This window comes from Pieris brassicae, chromosome 8 (assembly GCF_905147105.1).
Source record: "Pieris brassicae chromosome 8, ilPieBrab1.1, whole genome shotgun sequence".
NCBI lineage: Eukaryota > Metazoa > Arthropoda > Insecta > Lepidoptera > Pieridae > Pieris > Pieris brassicae.
Window position 1 is genome coordinate 1,266,320 of NC_059672.1, and position 23,379 is coordinate 1,289,698.

At 35.1% G+C, this 23,379-nt stretch overlaps 2 protein-coding genes, 1 long non-coding RNA gene and 1 other non-coding gene across 4 annotated transcripts; 3 read left to right on the top strand and 1 right to left on the bottom strand.

Moving 5' to 3' along the window:
* Positions 1 to 1,276: 1,276 nt before the first annotated feature.
* LOC123713795 lies at positions 1,277 to 3,229 on the top strand. Its single transcript, XM_045667652.1, has 3 exons — positions 1,277 to 1,475; positions 1,973 to 2,146; positions 3,009 to 3,229. The coding sequence occupies exons 1-3, from the start codon at positions 1,352 to 1,354 to the stop codon at positions 3,206 to 3,208; spliced, it is 498 nt and encodes a 165-aa protein (XP_045523608.1). The 5' UTR covers positions 1,277 to 1,351; the 3' UTR covers positions 3,209 to 3,229.
* A 4,189-nt stretch (positions 3,230 to 7,418) lies between these two features.
* On the top strand, positions 7,419 to 7,502 carry Trnal-uaa. Its single transcript has one exon. It is a non-coding gene; the product is annotated as a tRNA-Leu (tRNA).
* Positions 7,503 to 12,343: 4,841 nt separating this feature from the next.
* On the top strand, positions 12,344 to 15,316 carry LOC123713426. The gene is made up of 5 exons (XM_045667084.1): positions 12,344 to 12,450; positions 13,334 to 14,092; positions 14,198 to 14,402; positions 14,628 to 14,781; positions 15,082 to 15,316. The coding sequence occupies exons 2-5, from the start codon at positions 13,723 to 13,725 to the stop codon at positions 15,253 to 15,255; spliced, it is 903 nt and encodes a 300-aa protein (XP_045523040.1). The 5' UTR covers positions 12,344 to 12,450; positions 13,334 to 13,722; the 3' UTR covers positions 15,256 to 15,316.
* Positions 15,317 to 22,283: 6,967 nt separating this feature from the next.
* On the bottom strand, positions 22,284 to 22,781 carry LOC123713356. Its single transcript, XR_006754173.1, has 2 exons — positions 22,564 to 22,781; positions 22,284 to 22,354 (listed from the first exon to the last, which is right to left on the bottom strand). It is a non-coding gene; the product is annotated as an uncharacterized LOC123713356 (long non-coding RNA).
* Between the last annotated feature and the right edge of the window lie 598 nt (positions 22,782 to 23,379).

The window sequence follows — 23,379 nt, forward strand, 5'->3', positions numbered from 1 at the left end:
AATGCCAAAGATTATCACTAAAATGTAAACAAACATCACATTTCTCAGGAATCCTGTCAAGAATGATATGTAATACTTTTATGAGAACTGTTTGGTCTTTAAAATTTCAGACATAATCTGTGCTGTTAAATAGTTTATGGTTTCCGAGTTTATTATTATTTTACACAAATCTACTTTAATATTCAACAGATAGAATATATCTGTCAATGTCAACGTTTTTGACAAATGAATGTTCGCATTGTGGTTGTGAACGTAGTATGATAGAGTCGTTATTTTAGTTAGCCTTTTTTATTAAAGTTACCAACCTATTTACCAGGCGTAGTTATAACGTGTCGTATCTTTTTATCGAAGATTTTTTTGCTGCGATATAGCATTGAAAAGTTTAGCTTATGTTGTCGTGATAGCTTGGCGTGACCGACTTTCATTGTAAAGCTTTACAGAATAAGGATGTTTATTGTCGGCTAATGGCTTTATTGAAGCCTGCGTGTGCGCAGTCTGTTGGTCAATGACCATAGGTCTGGTCGAAAATCGTGCAAATTCAAAATGTTTTTAATTTTTTTGTGTGTGACAATTCTGTTTGCGTCTTTCGACTTTGGTAAGTTGTGTGCTTGCGATGTTTTTATTTTTTTAATACATGTGTATATGCCTATATTTAAAACTCTCAAAAAGTAATGTATATATATATATATATATATATATATATTTGCGATATATAAAATCTAGAATTAAAGAAACTTACTTAATATCTAGTCTTATCTAACTCAGTATTCCCTATGTATATTATATATAAATAATTAAAATATATAATTAAAGAATAATAAAAAGAAAATTAAAACAAATTTAAAAAGTTTTATCCGTTTAACGCTGGCTGTATTGCGATACTAATTCGTTGAGCTAAGAAAGCACCAGCTCTGAAGTCACCGGTACTAGCTACCAGGCGCCAACTTTACTCTTTAATTAGCGCCCATGCACTTGAACCCCATGGCCCAAGAGTCTCTACTCCAAAGTGAATAAAATCGAAGTTGGAGAGACGTAATTGAGCCGTTTATTATTTTCCGTACTTGTTGTAAATTAATTCATAGATTTTAAAAATATTAAGACCCATGGCAATTCCGTGAAATTCATAGAAACGACTAATATAGGCGAATCATTGGCTCGTATCTTGTTGACCGTGCTAATCTATTAAGATTATTTATTTACAATAAAGTTTCACGATAAAACAAAATAAAATCTTATACTTAGAATCGAATAATAATAATTAAACACTCTAATTAGGTTTGGTTGCGGTTTTTTGTATGGATTTTTTTAAATAAAAGACTGTTTGAAGCTGCGTAACAACTGGCCCCCACCAATGGCTATTAGATCGCCCCCGTACCGCCCTGTATTAGCAGGGTGCGACCAAAGAGACCACCCGAAGGCCCATATTCCCCGAATGGGCCTAAACACTCCCCTCTCGAGGAAGGGTGTGGCAAAAGGTACAAGGCAAATGAAAGTTACTGAATGCTATCTCGGACACTATCGACACATTTGTTTGTCATTTATATAATTTTTGACAGTATTGTATATCTTAGTAAAGTATTTTTGAGAATAAATAAATAGTGTATTATATAAATTCTCTCAAAAATAGTCGATAATTTGGTTTTGTTTCTTAATAAAGTTGGCACTTTAACCGAATATATATTTATAACTAATCATCGAATCTGGGACAATGATATCAAAAAGATCGCGGGTCCACAATGGATCCAAATATCTCTAGATAAAGATGGCAAGGCCTGATACATACTAACTGTAAAAATATTTACTAACACAGGATAATTATATATTAGTGTATCTATATAAAATTATTTAAAAATGTTTTTAGGAGCAAATTTTTTTCAAACAATTTGTATATACACTAACTTTTCCATTGACATTCCTCTTTCCGCCTTATTATGTATATATGCCTAAAGATGCAATATTAATTTGACCCCAGGTTCCGCAATCAGCTGCTATGAGTGCAACAGTGCAAATAATTCAATGTGCTTGGAACCAAATATATACGACAAGGAGAGTGTTCAGCGATATTTAAAGATCACCAACTGTGAGCAGAAGGTGCCTCGGGGCCAGACCAAGGAGCAGATGTTCTGCCGGAAGATTATTCAGACTAGTAAGTGATATAGACAAAAGATATGAAGAAATTAAGCAGTATTGGCCTAGGGTTTCAGCGTGCGACTCTCATCCGTGGTTGTAGGTTCGATCCCTGGCTGTGCACTAATGTAATTCATTCTGTGTACGCATCTAACATTCACAAGCACAGGAAGCTGATAATCTTCTCGCCCGATTGACAATGATTATGAAACAGATACTTTTATTAATTAATCAGATTAATCTGAGGCACAGTCCTAACAAGGTTGTAGTAGGACAAATAGTGCTTCCTTCACACTATTATACTAAAACCTGTAACCTGTTGCCATGGCGAACCCTAAGGTTCCACCTTAAGGACGTGTCGAGAGTGAGAGAGTGTTAGAGACATCCAGTGGAACTAGAGATTATATTTTGCGGTGTCATCCGCTTTTCGTACTTGTACAGTACTAATAGTCAAACAAACTGAACTGATGACATTTTCAGACAGCATAGAGTATATTTTTTTAGAAGAAATTTTGAAGTTTAAGCTACTTTGGAATTCCTTGGTAAGTGTATAGTAAAACGATGGCGCGTTTGATTGTGATTGGTCATCGTCTCTAGTCCAATCACAGACGCGCTATACGATCCTTCCGTTTGAGTAATCTTAAACAAACGTATGCGTAATCACTGTGTCTTACAAATAACTTAACGGTATCTTATCAAGGGCCCTATATTATTACTGAAATTTAAACTTTAACGCCTTTATGTGTATGTACGACAAAAATGTATTGGACATTGGGAGTCTCGTTTCTGATTTTCACACTACGGATACTGCCAGTTCTAAACGGATGAGAAGAACAGCCTCCACCCCAGTAAACTAAAGCCTATTATATCCTTTATTCCAGTTCTCCACAAAGGCCACGACACTGAAGTGAGAGTGACGCGTGGATGTGGCTGGGTGAAGCACCATCGCGATTGTTATAAGGCAGACAACGAAGACCATTTGGAAACCGTCTGCCAATGTTTCACAGATGACTGTAACTCCGCCGCAATTAATACAGCTGGATTATTGATACCAATTATAGTTTTTAAGATGTTTATTTAATAAAGTGTTATTTTAGCATTGTATTTTTTTTCTTACAATATCCATAAAGCTACATTAGCAGTAAGGAAAGAGTGGAAGTCCTTGCCCCCTTCAATCTTCCACTGCTAAATAGGTGTCTCCAGGCCAGGCGTCCAATAGGCCGCATATCACTTAACATCAGGTGGGCTTGAGGTCAAACGTCTGTCCAGTTATGTATTAAATCGCTTGGTGACTCTTGCCTACCGTCAGAGATCCTGCCGTGTTTATAAGTCGCATATATATTAGGCCCTTACATATGAAATTGGCGTTTTGTCGTACTGGCCACTTTGACCTCAAATACCTCCTCTTTGGTTAGGAATTTCAAATTCAAATTTGTACAGCTATTTACTCGTGTATTTGTGCTTTGATGACCGTCATTCATTTGTTTTTTTCTTCTGTTTGCATCACTCATTTTATAAAATGGAAAACTTAAAGTATCGCATTATTTACGAGTACGAGTTCCGCCGAGGCACTAGTGCTGCGGAAACGACTCGAAGGGTGAATGATGTGTATGGCGGTCATGTTGCAAAAGAAAACACAGTTTCGTTTTGGTTCCAACGTTTTCGTTCTCGAAATTTCGACCTGCAGAACAAGCCCCGTGGACGGCCTGAGATCCAAGTTTATAATGAAGTATTGAAGGCTATTGTGGAAGCGGGTCCATCGCATACCACGTCCGAGTTAGCTGCAGGCTGTGGTGTTGATAAAACTGTTTTAATTCACTTGAAGCAAATTGGGAAGATTAAAAAAGCTTGAAAGGTGGATACCTCACGAATTGACTGAAGCAAACCGGCAAACGCGCGTCGACTGCTGCGTTACATTACTGAACCAGCACAATAATGAAGGTATTTTAAACCGAATCATTACCTGTGATAAAAAATGGATTCTTTACGATAATCGGAAGCGCTCAGCGCAATGGTTGGATCCTGGCCAGCCAGCCAAATCCTGCCCCAAGCGAAAATTAACCCCAAAAAAGTTACTTGTAAGCGTTTGGTGGACTAGAGCCGGTATTGTTCATTGCAGTTTTCTCAAATCTGGCCAGACTATTACGGCTGATGTCTATTGTCAGCAATTGCAATCCATGATGGAAAAGCTAGCGGCTAAACAACCTAGGCTGGTTAATCGCTCCACGCCACTGCTACTTCACGACAACGCTAGACCACACACTGCACAACAGACGGCTACCAAATTAGAAGAGCTTCAATTGGAATGTCTAAGACATCCTCCGTACTCCCCGGACCTTGCTTCAACAGATTACCATTTTTTTCAAAATTTGGACAATTTGCAAGAAGCAAGGGAAAAAATTAACTCTGATGGGGCAGTCCAAATCGCGTTCACAGATTTTATTGATTCCCGTCCGACTGGTTTTTTTAGTAAAGGGATCAATGATCTATGAGATGGCAAAAGTGCATAGAAAACAATGGTTCATACTTTGATTAATTAAATATATTATATTTAAAAATATTCGAATTTTTGTTCCTCCCATACAAAACGCCAATTTCATATGTAAGGACCTAATATTTGCCTACAGTATTTGAGCATTGAGATTGATTTATTTGAAGGAACATTTATTTAGAATGTTAATTTATCTAATAAACAAAGTACTATGCAATTAGATTAATATTCTATTACATTGAACGATTAAACAATTTGCTGTAATTGCTTTAATAGGCGGAATTAATGAAAATTGGTTGTAGGAGAAAACCTTAACATACTTGATTTCAAGCTTTCACGCTTGAACCTATCCGTGGTTAATGAGTGCCTTTTATTTTATAATGGGATTGAAGTATGGGATGCAACATTGTAAGGAAGTTCCTCATCTTCAAGATGAGCATGTATCCTATACCCAAAGTATTTATATCATGCAGACGAGAAAAGCTGTCAAAAGAACAAAAAAAAAAGAAGTATAAAATGGTTGGACCTATTAATGATTACAGTATATTAGAAAATGTCAGTTAAAGACATCCAGCCATCCTTCATATAAAAGGACTGGCTTCTGAGCACACCTTACGCAGAGTTGGAGACGCGTTAACACATTACACTCACTCATGTAGTGCTTTTTATTAAATTGAGAGATGTTGTAAACAGTTAAAAAAACAAAACTGTAATAAAAATTTAAATAATAAATGGAATCTATTAAGTTTGATATGGAAGAGCTGGGAACCCTGAGACAAATATTTTTTACTTTAATGGGTTCTTAAATCTTACTCATTGTATACGAGCCAAGGCTGTACATTTTGCTCACTCAGGCTTTCTTAGTTTTATAAGCGTGGTTCCTAAATCGTCGGAGTTATACCCCGAGAGTATAGCCAGACGTAGGAACTATCTTCAACAGTTACATTGCATTCATTTGTTATATAGCTATTAACATTTCATTATTGCGCTTATTGTATTGTACGGGAGTGGTTAATATAGAGTAATAATAAAATCCTCTGCTATATGAATATATATTTTTTTAAGAAATGTAGAATAAAAATTCAAATCAGTTATAGTCGTTGGGACGATCATCAACAATACTTTACTATCATATTGTACACAAAAGCCAAAAAGTACTAATTTGTTAAAATAGCGTGACCGCCATTGTACACAAACGTCATGGTCACTGCATTTTGTCTATGGTTTTAAATAATGGAAGTAGAAATCCACATTACCTTTATCAAATTAATGAATGATATAATAAAAACATTATATGTTACATTAGAAAACCGCTGTGGTTTGTATAAATGTAATATCAGTCTTGTTTAGGAGCGCGACATATAACAGTTTTTTAATTTACTTTTTATGTTGGTTAGCGTTAGGCTATCTAATATCTGATTGGGTAGACCATTTATTAGCCGCGGTAGCAAGTATCTCAACCTTCTCTCGCCATTTAGATTGTTTGCTCTCGATCTACAGAGCCAAACTAAGTAACTTAAAGACATTAAGAAAACGAACTTGTAAAAAGTATGGTTAGTTATTATCTCAGGCCAGAATACTCGAAGAATCTCTAACCATCAGCTATGGGAGCTATGCTATAAGGTGCCAATTGACAGGTCTATAAAACTCCAAAAGTGGACCATACGCACCGGATGGATACAAGTCACATTGGAAAGCAAGCTCAACTGGAATCCTCAACCCCCCATAATAGACCTAGAAAAAAAGCAGCATTGCGGAGGCGGAGGAAGCTGGAATGACGTGGACTGAAGTTAAGACAGCTGCCCAGGACCGATCAGGCTAGTTTTCTACGCTGAATACGCTCTGCCCCAATTGGGGAGTTTGCGTAAGAAAGTATAGAAGTGCGATCCATTCGCAAATGTATTCAAAGATCCTAGCCGGTGTTACGTTCTTATACAAATAGTTAAATGGTCAAATACAGTAACGTCTTACAGGACATTAACATTGTCGTCTCTTAAGGTTCAAAATCAGCAGAATTTTCCAAATGACGTCTGCAAAAACCAACCTAGGAGTTCGATCAGGCACCTCTTATTTAAATTATCCACTTGACCAGCTTATTCATGACATATTCGTTAGTGGTCTGATCGATTAAAAAAAATTATTGTTAAACATAAAATATATGTTCACCATAATTGTCATTACTTTAGAAAAACTTTAAAAATCGTGTCAAATATATGACAATTGTGGAAAACATAAATGTTACCAAAGAATATAAATACAATAAAAATTACTAGCAAAAAACGCCTAATCAGGTATATATGATGTAGTGTATTTGTGTAGTTTAATAAATAAAGTCCTCCGCGAAGTCTATTCAAACTAGGGCTTGGGCTTTCATGTGGCCACCAATAGATGGAGTCTTTCTTAAATAGCTTGACCGACGCAGGTCGCTAGTTAAAATAAATACATTGCATCTGTGAGAGAAATGTTTGGTTAAACTACTAATGTATAACAATAAAATGTACATTCATTTTAATAATAATGCTTCAATAATTTTTCTTGAAAAGGATTTCTTATATTTTTGGTTGCGTCTGTGGTAAAAAAAACAACTAAAATTCGCAATTTTGACAAATAGATTAACTCATTTAAATCTGATTGTAAGAAAAAGTTATTTGCATTTAGGTCATCACCGAATTTTTATTATTAGCAAAATTACGACTTAAAGAATTAAGGGTTTTTTTTTACAATTGCAAAATAAAATCAAATTTCACGCAATACTCGTTAATATACAACTACTATTGCGTTATTTCGACTTAATCTATGCGTCAGGTTGGCCGAGTGGTCTAAGGCGCCAGATTTAAGCTCTGGTTCCCGAGAGGGAGCGTGGGTTCGAACCCCACACCTGACATATACGCTTGGTTTTTTTATTTCTTGGATAGGCTTTTTAGTAACTAAATTTTATTAAATTATGTACTTAATAAAATATGTACTTATCATATTAAGGTATTTTTTTATTTATATCTATATATAAAAATGAACCCTGTTTCCCTTGGTCACAGCATCATGCGTGAACGGCTGGACCGATTTCGCTAATTCTTTTTTTGTTGTATTTGTTATTGTCCGGAGAAGGTGCCTATGTATAAAAAAAAATAAGCGGAAAATTGGAAAATTTAAGAATAAGTACCTAATCACCATATTAAGTGGTCATGACTTTGGTTACGACAGAATTTTTTTGTTGTCAGTGCATTGCACTTTTACAATTCATACTTTTGAAGAGGATTAGAAGAAAAAATGAATATCGTTTAAAAATGCTTCGAACGAAGTTAATATATTGATAAAAGGTTACATAAACATAAAAAATAATTATAGCCGCAAATTGTTTATGGCACTCTTGAAAATCCATGTTTTTCACAAGGTCACTGTTCCCGTGTTGGAATCATAAACTCATAAAGCATTATACTTTGTGTATGAAATATTTTTTTTGTTAATTATACCATTTCGAAATCAACATTCATAGTTAAGACAGGACAACCTGTGTCTTTCGTAAAGTTTCTAAACGTTAAGTTCTTTAGTTCTCTGTTGTGTATTGTTATATAATTATATTAACCCATGTTATCTGTGTGACTAGAGTATCTTTAACTGCGCAGTATTTTAATCTATTCAAACAAAATGCAGACTGAAAATTTCCACTGAATTATTTAGCACTATCTCGAATGTACCTTTATGTAAACTGTAAACAAATCCTTATTACAAAGCCATAAAGTTCAAAATTACATTGCTTAGTGTTGTCTGCACACACGCACAATACAATTAATATTTTATACGTACCAAACAACATCAATGTTACACGCACACAGTGAATTGTGTATTGAATGAATTTTACTTTCGTTTGATATGAATGGTTATTGTAATTGATTTATTATATACTGTTTTTTTACTAAACAGTAGTAATGAATCGCGATTCAATATTACGAGTTTGGTTGTCATGAAAATATGGTGCTTACAACTAATAAAATCTGAAAATTATTTGCTCGACTTTTATTATTGTCTGTGTGTAGAGGCTATCGATCTCGCCTTTTATTTTAGGGCCGTGTATATGTCGCCGCCAACTAGATTAATCAGCCGTTCCATTAACAGCCTAGCCGTTTAACTTGAGAGAGTTGCTCTCACTGATGTATATCCTAAGCAATTGGACTTGAAGAAATGAGATTACCAATTCTTAAAAGGCCGGCACGCATTTGCGAGCCTTCAGGCCATGTGAGTGTCTATTAACGGTAGTCACCTAACAAAAGATGAGCCTCTTGACCATATCCTCCATCTTATATATAAAAAACTTAAAGATTCTAACCCAATAAACACGTTTTTTACATTACATCTTCACGGTTAATAACTTAATAACACAACACACGCGATTTTATGTGTAAACATTCACCAAGTAGTCTGTGGATTCACAATTACGTAATGTCATTGACGTCACTTTTCGTTACGAGCGGTAAATTCTCGGAAAGCCTTCGTCCAGTCATGACTCATGAAATATTATCGTTTACCGTCCCCAATGCAGCCATATAATTCTGGGAAGAGTCCATACGATGCCCAGAACTTTGAGTATTATTCGTATATAGTATAGAGGGGCTTAAAAGGGCAGTCATTTCAGGACACCCCTTTTTAGTAGGTGCGTTGCCGGCCTTTGAGGGTGAAGTATTCGTCCTTTAAACAATTAGATGTCGTACCTCTGAGTGAAGATCCTGGAAGACAAAATCACGGAAAAACTGCCATATTTGAAGAAGATTAAGTAGGTGCAACAGAAACATCTGACTTTTTCCTGTTCCCTCAACTGCTAGTTGGACAGAAATTTTGCCCTGATAAAGAGGTAAAAACAAATCGGACTATAAAAATGGTATTGAATAATTGTATGACCGCTATAATCGTTGTATCGCTCTCGAATATCAAATCAAATTCTGTAAAAAACAAGTTTTTTTTCTCTGTTAACCTCAAACTTTTCAGCCCACCAAACATTAGAATTACAGGAAAAAACAACGTTTTTATAACAGTATATTGTGATAAACAAAATAAATATATCACCACTATATATTTATATACTATCTTATATAACAACTTAATTATTAAATGCACGTCTCCATCGGACAGATATAAATTATATTTTTAGTCTTCTAAGCACAGAATTTGTCTTTAACGTCCTGTGAATAAGGATATTCCGAATGTTTGACGGTAATCAAAAAATTTGCAAGACAATTAATACAAATTGTTTTCATTGGACTGTTGGCAAAGAAGGTAAACCGCCCATTTTCATCCGCAATGCGTTACTCTAGAAGGCATTATGTCGTAACTTAACTACGGATCCATTATATAAACCAGTATAATCCAGTACTTAGATTTGTAATACCATCCACCACCTTGGAGCTAGGGGTCGTTCGGGACGTCTAGCTAATTTGATTATTCTTTGACGTCTGGATAGCGTGACCTACAACCATTAATACCGTTTTATCAACATAAAGTGGAAATGTCAATATCCAAAGTGCCAATCTTTGCAAGAAATGTATATTGGAAGTACTATATAGTATATCCTCACGGAGGTTATCAATTTGATATTATATTTGTATGACCCTGTCGGAGTTGTATAAAATTTCAGAAAAAAAAAGTTATTCGTGTATACGTACACTTATATGGGGAACGAACTAAAACGTACACGTAAAAAAATCTTTCGACACTTTGTTACCAACGTATACTATTTTTTTTTATATGTAACACGCAGAGATTCAGCAGGTTTAGTCACTTAGCGTGACTGCTAGAGTGGAGGGCACCAAACCTTGAGGCCGATCACCTAGGGCTCCACGAGGTCCACGAGGCTCGTTGGACCGATCAAGAAGCTGTTACATTGGCTATAAAACTGATTATTCACCGTTAATTCTGGAGGACCTTTACTTCGCACTTCGCTCACTACAGTGAGCTTCCGTCCTGCCCTTCAGGCGATTGACCACCCCGCGACGGCCCAAGCCGAGGTTCGAGTCTCACAGGAGACGCCCATGCGCTAGCCGCGGGAAAACAAGCCATTCTGGCCGAGCTACGCTCGCCAAAACAGCCCGAGCTGAGCTGTAAAGGCCCTTAAGGCCAACAGCGAGATTCCATTCAAAAAAAAAAAAAATCTTTCAAGTGGAAGGTGATAAAACTTTTAAAAGCAAGGTGCCTTTATAGCGTAGTCTAGTATTTGGACCATAGATTTGACACCAATTCTAAATAACTAACTTAGACATTATTGTATGTTCTTAATAAGACATTTGCATGCCTATTTATATATGGCTGATTGTGCGGATATTTGTAATTGATCGATCTAACCACTGTATGGCAAATAAACGATTATTATTATTATTACCATCACCCAGGCGCAGAGGCTAGAGGAAGTCAGAGAAGAGTGGAGGAAGTAAAAAAGATTATGCTACTAAATTTACATTTAAGATACCCCCCCCCCCCCCTCAGGTGGGACAGAGGGTAACCAGTGTAGAACACCATCTTGATCAGTCTTGGGCAGCTCTTTTAACTTCACGTCCAGTTTCCTTCGTCTGTACTGATGCTTTGTTGCTTTGGTACTTTTTGGGTGTGCACGTTTCCTTCTGCCTTGGGGATTCCAGTCGAGAGCTTGCTTGGCAATGTGACTCGGATCCCACCGGGAAGTATCGCCCACTTCCAGCGTTTTGTAGACTTTTGTAAATCTCGTTAAAGAGGTAAATTTACTTTGACGCTCACAAATGGGCGTAGAACAGACGAAAACATCCCTGGTCCTGAATTTCATTCCCGGCACAGGTTATATTTCTTAAAAAGGTAACAAGAAGATATTATACAAAAAATACTATTTGGCAGAAATGTGCAGATGTCCATACCTCAAATAAAATAAACTGTTGGTTATATTGTGGATATTCAAGTTACGAAACGATACTGGGCCTGTGGGTTCCAATTCCAGCAATATATTATAACAGGTCAAAATAATAACCCTTTGGAGTTAGTACTAACTGTAAAATTGTTTGATCTTGAACATATAACAAATGATGACGATAGTACATCTGTTTAGGTCTGCATTTTCAAACCCTGAACAGCTGTGCATACATGTGTGCGTGCATGTGTGAATGTTTCAATGTGTGTGTTATGTTTTGACGCGTTCTATAGGCCATTGTATACCGGGTGAGTTTAAGCGGATATTGATTAAATTGATATAATTCACTATTATTATACTACTTTGTACACATCACGACGGACAGGATAGATTTGTTTTGGTTTTATAGGTTTGGAAGGCACAGACAGGTCGCAATGGAGAAAAATGGTAACGCGATGCTTAATAAAGGCGTGGCGTAAGACTCAGCGCCATGCTTTATTATGTGACATTTTCATTTCTTAGGCATTATTAGAAAACATTAAAACTCATACCTACCACATACGAACGAAGTTACAGCATATAGTAAATACACTCCTAAATCTAATAATACGAGATATTTAATATATCTAGACATCGCTATATAATACAAATAACCTAATAACACTAATTAGTTTAATTACCTTTACAATAGAAAAACTAGGTTGTTTATACGCTGACTCAGAAAAAAAACTGTCAGAATGTTCTTGAATCATAAAGAATCCGCTAGCTTATGGCACGTAAACAGACACACGTGCAGAGTATTTCACAACACGTGTGCATCACTCACACGACAGCGTCTATGACGCACGGATTGCGGGGTGCGGGGGGAAATACGGTTTATATACCCCGCGAAAACATATTTGGCATCATATATAGTTTAACCTCATAGAAAGTAACAACTTAAAAGGGACGAAGTCGTAAATCGCTATGGGTACGTGGTTCTTTATTTCATTTTATCAGGAGTTTTGAGTTCCATCGTATATTATCCTTTATTATCTATAATCTTCCGTATTAATTAATATTTCCTGAACTTCCGTTCAAAAAAGATATTCCAGTTACGTACGTAATTCTTATTGAAACCTAGTATGTATAATTATTATTGTTTTCTTTTGTCTTTGAATTGTTGACAGAATCTGAAGATAACTCACAATAAACCTTTATAATCTTATATGTAATGGATAAGTGTTGCAATTCAATGTTATTTTCTTTCAGTTAATAGTTTTAGACATAACCTATTTGTTTTCTCCAATTTCGTTATATATATTACGATCCTTGTGAAGTGTTTCTTAATTAAAAGACATTGTGTGTATATCAGTTTAGTTTTAATCAATATTATTAGGGTGATCAAACAGATGGTGACTTTAACCATGATTCATCGTAGTTATCAGTCGATGCATAATTATTGTTTTGTTAATAGAAATACTTTTGTCGTAATATCACGACGGTCACGATTTCCTTTTATTCGTATTTAACTTTGCTGTTATAAATATATATGATAAACTCATTGGCGTATCGAAGTAGCAGTAATAATTCCAGACATGATATTGCGCATCTTGACGCACATGCCAAAAATAGGTTTAATATTTTTAGCTTTCCTTTAAAAATTTGGCCATTTTCCATTTTAGTTTTATTCATACACTAAATGTTAGTATGATTTCCGAGGTCCTTCACCGAAGTAATGACAAATTCCGTTTCTTTGAAGAAATGGTTACCATGCCTTATGAACCCTGGAGTTCTTTCTATTGTCAGTCACTTTTTCTGTTGCCAAATGAGTCATATTATTTCAATAACTAATTAATATATATTTATTTCAGATACATTGAATATAAAACCGTTAAGTAAGGCCAAAGAGTGGTCTCCGGAGGCGTCATTGGGCGTGGAGGCTGCTCGGGAGATGGCTGTACAGTCTCCCGCCGAGATGGCATCAACCTCGAGCGAGGAGCGCGCCATACGCCGCGTTATGGGCCGTTGGGGCGCTGAGTGGTTGAGCTGACTCGGCTCCGGGTATCAGAAAACCGGGCCCCAGTGGCCCACCGGACACCCCCTGCCGCCGCCACGGTGGGGGGGCCCGCGCCCCGCTTTGCACCTCTCCTTGCAACAGTACGAGGACCTGGTCGCAAAAGCCGAGGCGATACTGAGCCGACTCGCTGTCTCTGAGAACTATGATTCTGTCAATAACTTCATCACGCTCTACGACTCGTACATGGCTGCCCCTGACGAAACCCTGGCTGAATTCTTCCCAAAGTACAATCCACCGATACGCGCACACAAACATACCTGCGTCGGTCTGGGGATGGAAACGATGAAGCGTTTAAAGGCCCTGGAGAACGATTTCCCCGGTATCTCCAAGTCCATGATGCTGGTATCCTGTGACGAAAACATTCAAGATCTAGGGGACTACGCTACAGCATTCCCAGGACCGCAAGGGTTCTTAATCGAAACAGAGAAAGACCATGTAATGCTTTGCATCCATGTAAGGGTAGCGGGAAGACAAGGGGTGTTTCTGTCAGATTTGGGGTACCATGTGTCACGAGTTGTCACCGTCATGGCGGATAGGTGCTACCCACATACAGGTAAGGGTGAATACCGAAAATATATCTCTAAATAGGGTTTAAAAATAATTAAAATATAAAGGAAATAGTTTTCTTAGATACTAAAGTAACTCCTACTTTTTTTAGGCTGGTTTACTCAATCCGACGAGCCACACAGCCGGAAGGAGTATAACTATCAATTCAACCTACAGAACAGCAACTATGTGGAGTGGCATGAGCGTGATACTAGAGGGACAAGTGTCAAAGAGCGTCTGTCATTGATCTACGTCGCCAAACCGTATCTCACCGCTGTCAGCGTTACAGAGAAGAGGAACCTCGTATGGGACTTAAGGTAAATAACTCCAGAAGACTCTTGAGACAATCAATCCACGATCGTCATAATTGTGTTATGTAAAAAATTGGCAGAAATTGAAGGCTTTAAGAGTGAGATTTAGAAATGATATTTGGCGCAAACTATGACTCCTCTGCATCCAAAATAAGCGCAAACCTTTCTCCACCACGCATGCCTAGTGTTAGAAATATGAAAAATAAAATCTTAAAAATCTTTCGTTTACAGGAGTCTTCTAGCCAGAAACCCGAAAGGACACTTGACAGCTGGAATCTACTTTCCAGTGAAGGAGAAGGACCAGCAGTTCACGATGTTCTTCGACGGCACTAATGGCAAGCAGCGCAAGAAACTAAAGTTCGAATCCTTCTTAGAGCTGCAAAAGGTACTTTTACTATGTTAAAAAATAGTTAGAACTCAAAAACGATAACATCAAATATATATCAAACATATTAGGTGGATAATTATTAACATTTTTGAGATAAAGTTTTATGCAGATTTGTATATACTTTGTGAAGCTCATTGAATAAAAACAATTCGTTCATAAAATCGTATGAATTTATAATTAAACAAATAATTTCATCCATGTGTACCGATGACATTTGGTAACTGATTTTTTTTTAGTAAAAAATTTGAATCTCAAATAAATAAACTATAAGAGAATCAAGAATACTTTGTCCCACAGATCCCAGACGAATTAGTTGACGAAGTGGAACAATGTAACGAACAACTTAGAATGCGCGACGGTGAGCTCCTGTCCATTCTCAAGAAGCTGGCCAGCATTATGTCAGACCAGGAGTACATGAAGGAGCTCCTGGAAATCAACGGCAAGATTGTTCATCTATCAGCGGGGGAGTAATTTAGATGTAGATGTAGCCTTGTAGTCGGCTCATGGGCTAATAAATAGTAGAAAAGTAAAATGAGTTTTTAATTGTATAATCCTTATGTAGAAAACCTTTCTTGGTATTCAATTCAATTAATTATTTATATTCTCACATACTACAAAATAAAACATTGACACATAGTATTGTCTTTTGTTAACATAGATTTTACACATTAAGAAAACACTTTTTAAACGGATTGAAGCTATGTTTTATTATTATAAACTTATATTTATTTACATAATTTTAAATTTTCCGAAGTTTCGCGTGCTTTACAGCGTGCGTGGTCACGGTGACTAAAGACAAAAGGTGTTGAATGTCAAAAGTATCACAGCTTTCTCTACAACAACATTGACATATATTTGAACCTGAGACTTTTATACCTTCGAACAGCAGTTGAACCTGAGTTTCATGATCGGACATCGAGACAGAATATGAAACTCCATTCGTATAACCTGGATGACCTTTGCACCACTGAGCGAAACATAAATGGGATTTTGGTGGTGACGGTTCTTTGCATCTGATTCCAAACTGTTACTCCGGAGAGCAACAAATTGTACTTATAATATGTACCAATACAATTATATCAAAAAATTTAACGGTAGAATATTGGACCTCGTTTTACCTAACAAACCAGTAGTAGTAAATGCGTGCGACGATTCACGACGAGGTAGAAGACGCTGCACAGAACCTTGTGCATATGTCTTAAATCCTTAGTTTCGGACACTTTAACGGAAAACACTAATGTAAGTTAGTTATATACCAAGGTAACTACGATAAAATAAATCAGATGCGTGGATTGGATCAATGTTTTATCAGATAAAGTAGAAATAGAAGAACAATCCTGTCGGATTATGAATCATTTTCTATTTTAACAACGCGAATAAAAAGGTTCGATGTTTTGCAAATTTTATTGATAGAACTGAGAACTATATAAAGTCGTCGTTAAACGTTATAAGTAAAAGCGGAGACCATGCTGTTCCTAGTATTATGTACTCAAAGCCGACAATGGTGAAGAGTTAGCTAATTTGTTGGTTCAATATTTCAAGTCTACGTATTTAGATTGCATTTAGGATACCACTTTATCTTTACAAGCAAGACAGTATCTCTCACTTTTCAACAATCTACATACAACCCAATAAAATAATGTAAGATGTTACAAAATTTAGATCTCAGCAAATGGGGAGGACCCGATCTAATCTCACCAATTTTTTTGACACTGTGTGCTGAAAAACTATTAGGTCCTTACATATGAAATTGGCGTTTTTTATGGGAGTAACAAAAAGTCGAATATTTTTAAATATAAATTATTAAATTAATTAAAGTACGAACCATTGTTTTCTATGCACTTTTGCCATCTCGTAGGTAGTTCATTGATCCCTTTACTAAAAAAACCAGTCGGACGGGAATCAATAAAATCTGTGAAGGCGATTTGGACTGCCCCATCAGAGTTAAATTTTTTCCCTTGCAAGAAGTTGTCCAAATTTCGAAAAAAATGGTAATCTGTTGGAGCAAGGTCCGGGGAGTACGGAGGAAGTCTTAGACATTCCAATTGAAGCTCTTCTAATTTGGTAGCCGTCTGTTGTGCAGTGTGTGGTCTAGCGTAGTCGTGAAGTAGCAGTGGCGTGGAGCGATTGACCAACCTAGGTTGTTTAGCCGCTAGCTTTTCCATCATGGTTTGCAATTGCTGACAATAGACATCTGCCGTAATAGTCTGGCCAGATTTGAGAAAACTGCAATGAACAATACCGGCACTAGTCCACCAAACGCTTAAAAGTAACTTTTTTGGGGTTAATTTTCGCTTGGGGCAGGATTTGGCTGGCTGGCCAGGATCCAACCATTGCGCTGAGCGCTTCCTTCATTATCAACTTGGGTCTCAGGCCGTCCACGGGGCTTGTTCTGCAGGTCGAAATTTCCAGAACGAAAACGTTGGAACCAAAACGAACTGTGTTTTCTTTTGCAACATGACCGCCATACACATCAATCATCCTTCGAGTTGTTTCCGCAGCACTAGTGCCATGGCGCAACTCTTACTCGTAAATAATGCGATACTTTAAGTTTTCCATTTTGTAAAATGAGTGACGCAAACAGAAAAAAACAGAAGAAAAAAACAAATGAATGACGTTCATCGAAGCACAAATACATGAGTGAATAGCTGTACAAATTTGAATTTGAAATTCCTAACCAAAGAGGAGGTATTTGAGGTCAAGGTGGCCAGTACGACAAAACGCCAATTTCATATGTAAGGACCTAATATTTATACCTTTCTCATCTTTTTAAACGCTCTTTACATAAAGGTAAGTTCCTAATTTATGGAATCCAGCTATTATTACACCAGTTCTCAAAAAGATGATAAAGCAAATATCGATAACTTGTCGTGTCGCCTCTATAATAACGTATCCAACATTTTCCATTTCCAAATTTCCATGACATACTCAAGAAGAAATAAGAAAATTATACATGCTATAATTTAAAAAATCTGTATTAAAAAATGTCAACGTAATTAAAGAACTTGGATCATGATAGTAAACTTCTATTTGATACTCATATTGGTAGTATTGTTCGCAAAGCTAAGATAGCAGATGTTACATATTTAATCAATTTAGGTACAGTTGTGGTACAGGTAAAGTTGTGTGTGTGTATAATAGGATGTTAAAAAATATACACCTAAAGTTAACACCAATTATTGATGGAACAGCTTTATGGTTAGGGCGGCTAGTAAGCTTAACAGTTTAACTTGTGATATTGACCTATTCGCCTCAAGTGTAGTGTCGGCAAGGAGAGCTATGACAACTGAGCTCCTCAGTGCAATAAATAGTGAATCATAAGTTTTCATAAGTGTATAAGTGTATAAGTGTTACTTAACTATTATTTACTTAGTTTATTGCTTTCTTTGATATATATTTATATAATTTAATTTAATCATTTTATTGTTACCAATGCAGTTATTATAATTACTACTACTACTATTACTATATGAAAGATTTGTCAGTGTTGGCCTAGTGGCTCCAGCGTGCGACTCTCATCTCTGAGGTCGTAGGTTCGATCCCCAGCTGTGCACCAATGGATTTTCTTTGAGCGCATTTAATATTCTCTCGATCGGTGAAGGAAAACATCGTGAGGAAACCGGCTTGTCTTAGATCAAAAAGTCACAGATTAACAAATGATCACGAAACAGATACAGAAATCTGAGGCCCAGACCTAAAAAAGCTAGTATTATTGATTTATTTTATATGAAATATTTATTTAATGGCGTAAAAAGAACATTATATTTAGTAAGTGAGTTAGTAATAAGCTGTAAATCTTTCTCAATAAATAAAATACTAAAAACAGTGTAATGAAATTGTTTATTTAAAGGTATATTCACAATCATCACAAGGTTTGTAACAAAGAGAAAAAATTAGACACAGAGAAAGAAAGATCTTCATTACATTGGAGTTTCTTGACATTGCTTCTCCACTTCTCGATTAGTTGCTATCTCCTTTTTTCAATACTTATTTTGTTTTTGGTTTTTTGATTGATAAAATAGTCGATAGCTATATAACTGGTAGGGCTAAATACAATGAACTTTTAAAAAAATATAATTTGCTTTCTTTGAGTACTAGGCGTAGTTTGATAGATTGTGTCATTATAAGACAAATATGCGTATATGAATTAACTTGTTCAAATCTTCTCGAACTCATAAGATTCAATATTCCTGCCAGATCTCTACGCTCGCACAGAACCTTTAACCTTCCGACTCCCAGAACCAACATTGGGTTCCGTGAACCTCTTCACAGGTATGTTCTACTCTTGATTCTACTACTAATATCGATCTTTTTTCGCACTCCTCTACTGCTTCATTTAAGAATAGGTTAAAACAACTATTCGAGTAGTAAACCTTGTATCTTTCTTCTTATTTTGGCTACTAGTATATCTGTCGTTCTATCTATAAACTTTGTATTGTCTAGTTAAATATATTGTTTTGCTTTATATCTTTTTTTTTATCAGTGAAACTTTTTATGGATATATCCAATGCTTTAATTCTTATGTTTATATTTCTTTTCTGACTTCTACTTTTAGAGATGTATCTGTTTGTTTCCCAAATGAATAAATAAATAAATTTACGAACCAAATGCGGATAAAAACACAGTTAGTATTAAATATTTTAACAACTACAAAAAATATACGAAAACTACTTAATAATCTTGTGGAAGTATATAAAATACCAACTGACCCGGCGAACTACTAACTGGCTAATAATATCGTGTTAATAAAAGTAAAACTTTTTAGGATTTCATTAAGGTTATACATTAATACAATTTTTTTGCAAACATAAATATTTTATTGTTTGCCATTGCGAACGGAGAATGGCAATTTTACACACATTTTCTATCTAGCGTCAATATTTCGTCGATACTGCATGTTAAAACACTTATTGATATAAAACCTTTTTGTTGTGCACATGACACACACAACTGACCATGAGAAAAACTTGCATTTTCTAGATATAGAGCACAAACAGGGAGGATACTTGAAGATTGTCCTTGTGACTTATTTAAAACAACATGGCGAATAAATAATAATAACTGCCCTGACTTATTGTGGCTTTTACTTTTTCACACCCCTTCATCATACAATACAAGGCAACCTCATCTATTCCAGATTCCTCTGTCTAATAAAAACTATTTACGTAACTCAGCCATGTATCGTATACCTTTAGATTATAACACAAATTACCAGCAATATTTAATGTGACTGAGGAATGCTTAAAAAAATATTTAAAAAACCCTGGTATTTTTTATTAATAATGGTTTTGTTATACTTCCTTTATATTAAATATTTATTATAATGATCAATGAATCTTAGAACTTATAATTTAGAATTTAGTATGAATTTGTACTTTGTTATATTTTTTGTATAAATAGATAAAACTGTGCATTATGTTTATGTTTGAATGTGTATTCCGTTTTTGGCTTTTGTGTATAATATAATTGTTTGAATATTGTTTAATAAGTAGCTGTAGGAATACTTTAATAAAATAATAATAAAGCCCGTTTAATTTCCAATCGTGACGAAAAGATAATGTACAGCTTAGATTTTTTACATACATACATTATTTCATTTATCTAGTTAATCTATATATCCTATATCTAAGCTAAATACATTACCGTCAATCGGAACCCCTTAGTGGCCCTCCTCCAGCTTTTACCAACTGACTCTGCGAATGCAAGACGCAAATATATTCACACCATTGAATTTTCCTTTGAGTATCGTCGCGCGCATCACATCCGGTTGATAGTGGAAGGTTTCTCATATATGAATAGTTTTGTCATGATTCTGCTATTCGGAGCGAAGAAGAATCCACCAAAAAAGTAATAACTAACCGCAGTCCAGACGATCTTAAGCTATAAGTGGTGTAACTAAAACGACTTTGTTTTATATAATTATATAACGCCTGTAAGATATTATAGGCAATCAAGAATTGGCCGTAGGATTTATGTATTAAAATTTATGAATGCATCTTTCAACTACAAGGGCGAGTATGGGAGAAAATTGTATCATGAACTTATAATAAAATTATATTTATGCAATAACAATTGTAAAAATATTAAGTTTCATTATGGCAATATGTAGTTTTTTTTAAGTATGTATACTTTCAAAGGAAACGATAACAAAGAGAAAAAATAGTGATGTTACAATTAAATAAAATACGATAGTAAATGTAATTTATAAAAATTAACATTAAATACCTGTCAACACTATTTACATGCCAGGATATCTGAAAGATAACTGAAACGATTTTGCTGAAACTCGGACCTAAGTTAGAATATGGCTATATCTAAATGATGGATAGATATGCAAATATATATACAAATTTCCATTCATATTCAAACATTAGCCATTCGCTAAAATATCTCATACATACAGGACAAAGTGATTGTCCTTTTATTGAAGTCGGTTAATCATATACACTTCTATAATCATCCTATTTTTAGCATAAGCTCCTCGTCCTCCATAGTTGAACTGGTAAAAAATAAAAAAAAGGTTTTACGATGCTGAGTAGCGTGTTTACAATGGCGGCCGCGTGTCAGCTTGTCATGCGCAGAGCAGTTGGCGTCCACGTTGCACGTGATGAGAGTAAAATATCGATTTTGCCGTATTTATGTTTTGCTGGTAGAATGGTGAAAAATAGCAGCTACCTAATATAAAGCATAAACTGATAAAGTAACAGATCAATTATTATTCGATTTTATGTTATTATAAACATTTTACAAAATTTACTGTAACCTAAAATTTATTAATCCTTTAAAAATACGCTTTTCGGGCTTTTAGTTTAGAATTATTACTAGGTTTAAAAATAACTAATTACAGCACCTATATTGTTTCATAAGGAAAATAACAGCTGTGTTTTTGTGTTTTATAAAATCATCACACAACAATAATGACTTATTGATGATTGTTGTTTAAAATATTTTAACTTTAGATAATGGGAACCTCGTATCCCTAATTATCTAATGAGCCATGTAAATAAAACAACCAAAACACTTCATTAAGACATACAATTGGGACAATCACGAATCATATCAATTAGTTGATTACAAAGAAAAATTAAAATGACCAAAACATTATAGTAGCAATTATAGGCTTATGTTACTTAATTGAAATAACGTTCAAATAGCAACAGTGCACATCACTAGCGCTGCGTATAATAAAGCGGTCACGAGTCACGACATAGCACAGCAATCAGTTTGTCTGTGGTGTTGTTGGGAGACGTGTTTCGCACGAGGCGCGCCGTCGGCATCTGTTTTTCTTTTTTTATTTGGCTGCTAGCCGTTGTATGGGTGAGTGAATTTTCTATTTTATTAATATATATTCTTCTTGATAAAAAACTCTTGTTATTTTTGCATGTTTCATACATTAAAGTCGATATTTATGTCTCGGGATGTGGAGAAGACATTGCGCACGGAATTTCTTTTCTCGCGTGTATAAACAATGCGTTTTTGAATAAAATATACACAATAAGTTAGGGTTTAATTCACAGATTTTTTATTTATAAATGTTCTCGCCGTAGATCGCTTTACAAACTGCATAAGCCTGTAAAATATTTTTTGGTTATAGGTACAATTGTTAACCATGAACTAATTATTAAAAACACTTTCATATTATATATACTTCAGGAATTTTAAAGGTCGTCGATAGAAAGCTAGGACGTATTCAGTTTAATAGCTTTTTAATGCTAATACAATTATTTTTATTTTTGTTGTCTTACGTATAGAAATTATTTTCACTAGAGAAATCCTTACCCGAATTCCCGTCAATTTTGTTAAAACTATCAAACAATTTTATGTTGAGAATTTTTGACAGCATTCAAGATGTCTTCTTTTCTGAAGGGCTTGAACACGAATATTATATAAAAAATTGCTTTATCTGTGACTTAATGTAAAATGTAGGAACGAATCATAACTGTAAATTTTAAATTTATCATATCAGATTGTATACGGTAGTTACAAAGCAAGTTAAAAATAAACATACAATTACTTTTTACTGAAAATTAATTTTAATGTGGTGGTTTTTATGTTTTGATTGTATTCCATGTAATTTCTTGCTACTAAAGGTTTTTATAATGACATTTTATTTCAATAAGCCTCTCATGGCAGTTCCGAACAATTTTCTTGTAAAACAAATGTGGCGACTGTGTTTAATGCCAGTTCTTCTCGCCTGCACTGCGTCCTTTTGTAACTGGTAGTGAATGTAAATTTACGAATAAATACATTTTGATTTTCAAATCGTATCAATTATACGTTCTTTGTGTAACGCTGTGTTTTACATATTTTTTTATAGCTATAGACAGTCTTCACGTATCGTGGATTTGAAACTTCGATCCAGACAGGCTGAGAATTACTTCGGTCTAGCCAGATGATTTGAGTCTGTTTATTCAGTTTCAATATTGTATTCAACATAGGTTTGATAAGTGTAATTATTGAGAACTTAACATTTAGATTTACGTTTGTTTAAAGTTTAGTTTTTAAAGAAAAATATGAATTTTACATAATATAACGATGTATTCATTATTTCACTAACAACCTTATATAGTTAATTAATAATTTTTTTACCCACGT

Bases quoted from the DNA above. Each gene is read 5' to 3' on its own strand.
- LOC123713795 (XM_045667652.1), top strand. From the start codon at position 1,352: ATGGCTATTAGATCGCCCCCGTACCGCCCTGTATTAGCAGGGTGCGAC. The intron at 1,476-1,972 runs GTACAAGGCAAA...ATTTGACCCCAG, and splicing joins GAGGAAGGGTGTGGCAAAAG to GTTCCGCAATCAGCTGCTAT. The intron at 2,147-3,008 runs GTAAGTGATATA...CCTTTATTCCAG, and splicing joins CCGGAAGATTATTCAGACTA to TTCTCCACAAAGGCCACGAC.
- LOC123713426 (XM_045667084.1), top strand. From the start codon at position 13,723: ATGGCTGCCCCTGACGAAACCCTGGCTGAATTCTTCCCAAAGTACAAT. The intron at 14,403-14,627 runs GTAAATAACTCC...TTTCGTTTACAG, and splicing joins AACCTCGTATGGGACTTAAG to GAGTCTTCTAGCCAGAAACC. The intron at 14,782-15,081 runs GTACTTTTACTA...TTTGTCCCACAG, and splicing joins CCTTCTTAGAGCTGCAAAAG to ATCCCAGACGAATTAGTTGA.